Source organism: Microtus ochrogaster, unplaced genomic scaffold, assembly GCF_000317375.1.
Source record: "Microtus ochrogaster isolate Prairie Vole_2 unplaced genomic scaffold, MicOch1.0 UNK85, whole genome shotgun sequence".
Taxonomy (NCBI): Eukaryota; Metazoa; Chordata; class Mammalia; order Rodentia; family Cricetidae; genus Microtus; species Microtus ochrogaster.
Genome location: NW_004949183.1, coordinates 1307725 through 1308375, shown reverse-complemented (window position 1 = coordinate 1308375; position 651 = coordinate 1307725). Strand labels below are relative to the sequence as shown.

The window sequence follows — 651 nt, the reverse complement described above, 5'->3', positions numbered from 1 at the left end:
CTTGTATCTGTTGCCATAGGTCAAGTCCAGCTCTGATTCCTCAGGGTTGAAGAACATGCCAGGCTTCTTGGTCATCATCTTGGTGTATACAGCCTCATTGGGCTGCACACGGATCACCAGCTCGTTACGCTTGCACTGCTGGTGGAAGATGTCGCCTGCCACATCGCGGAACTGCAGTCTCACCTCAGCCTTACGCTCATTCAGAGCTTTGCCACAGCGCAGGATGAACGGTACCCCATCCCACCGCTCGTTCTCCACATAGAGGACAGCTGCTGCAAAGGTGGCAGTGGTGGACCCACGGGGCACTGTGGGATCATCTAAGTACCCATTGGTTGCTTCTCCTTCTCCATTGGGGTTCCCCACATACTGGCCAAGGACAACATTGTTGGTCTCCACCTCTGAGATACATTTCAACACTTTGACCTGGGAGACAAACCAATGCAGAATGGGCCCCTCAGTTGTAGGGAAATGGACATGAGCCCAGTGCCTTGTCATAGAGTGGCCTGCCATGGGATATAACTGCTGGGGACCTGGTGGACATGCCTCTCTACCTACCTTCTCATCACGGACATCATCTGAATCTGTGGAGGCAGGCTTTTCCATGGCCACCAGACACAACATCTGTAGGAGGTGGTTCTGCATAACATCCCT

General features: G+C 53.1%; 1 protein-coding gene across 1 annotated transcript in view; it reads right to left on the bottom strand.

Annotated features, from left to right (window-relative positions):
* G6pd (glucose-6-phosphate dehydrogenase) overlaps positions 1 to 651 on the bottom strand; it is a 21883-nt gene that overhangs the window by 3958 nt on the left and 17274 nt on the right. The window contains exons 7-8 of the mRNA XM_013354998.2: positions 556 to 649; positions 5 to 423 (exon numbers count right to left, since the gene is read on the bottom strand). Coding sequence (XP_013210452.1) covers positions 5 to 423; positions 556 to 649 — 513 coding nt within the window. The remainder of the gene's footprint in view (positions 1 to 4; positions 424 to 555; positions 650 to 651) is intronic.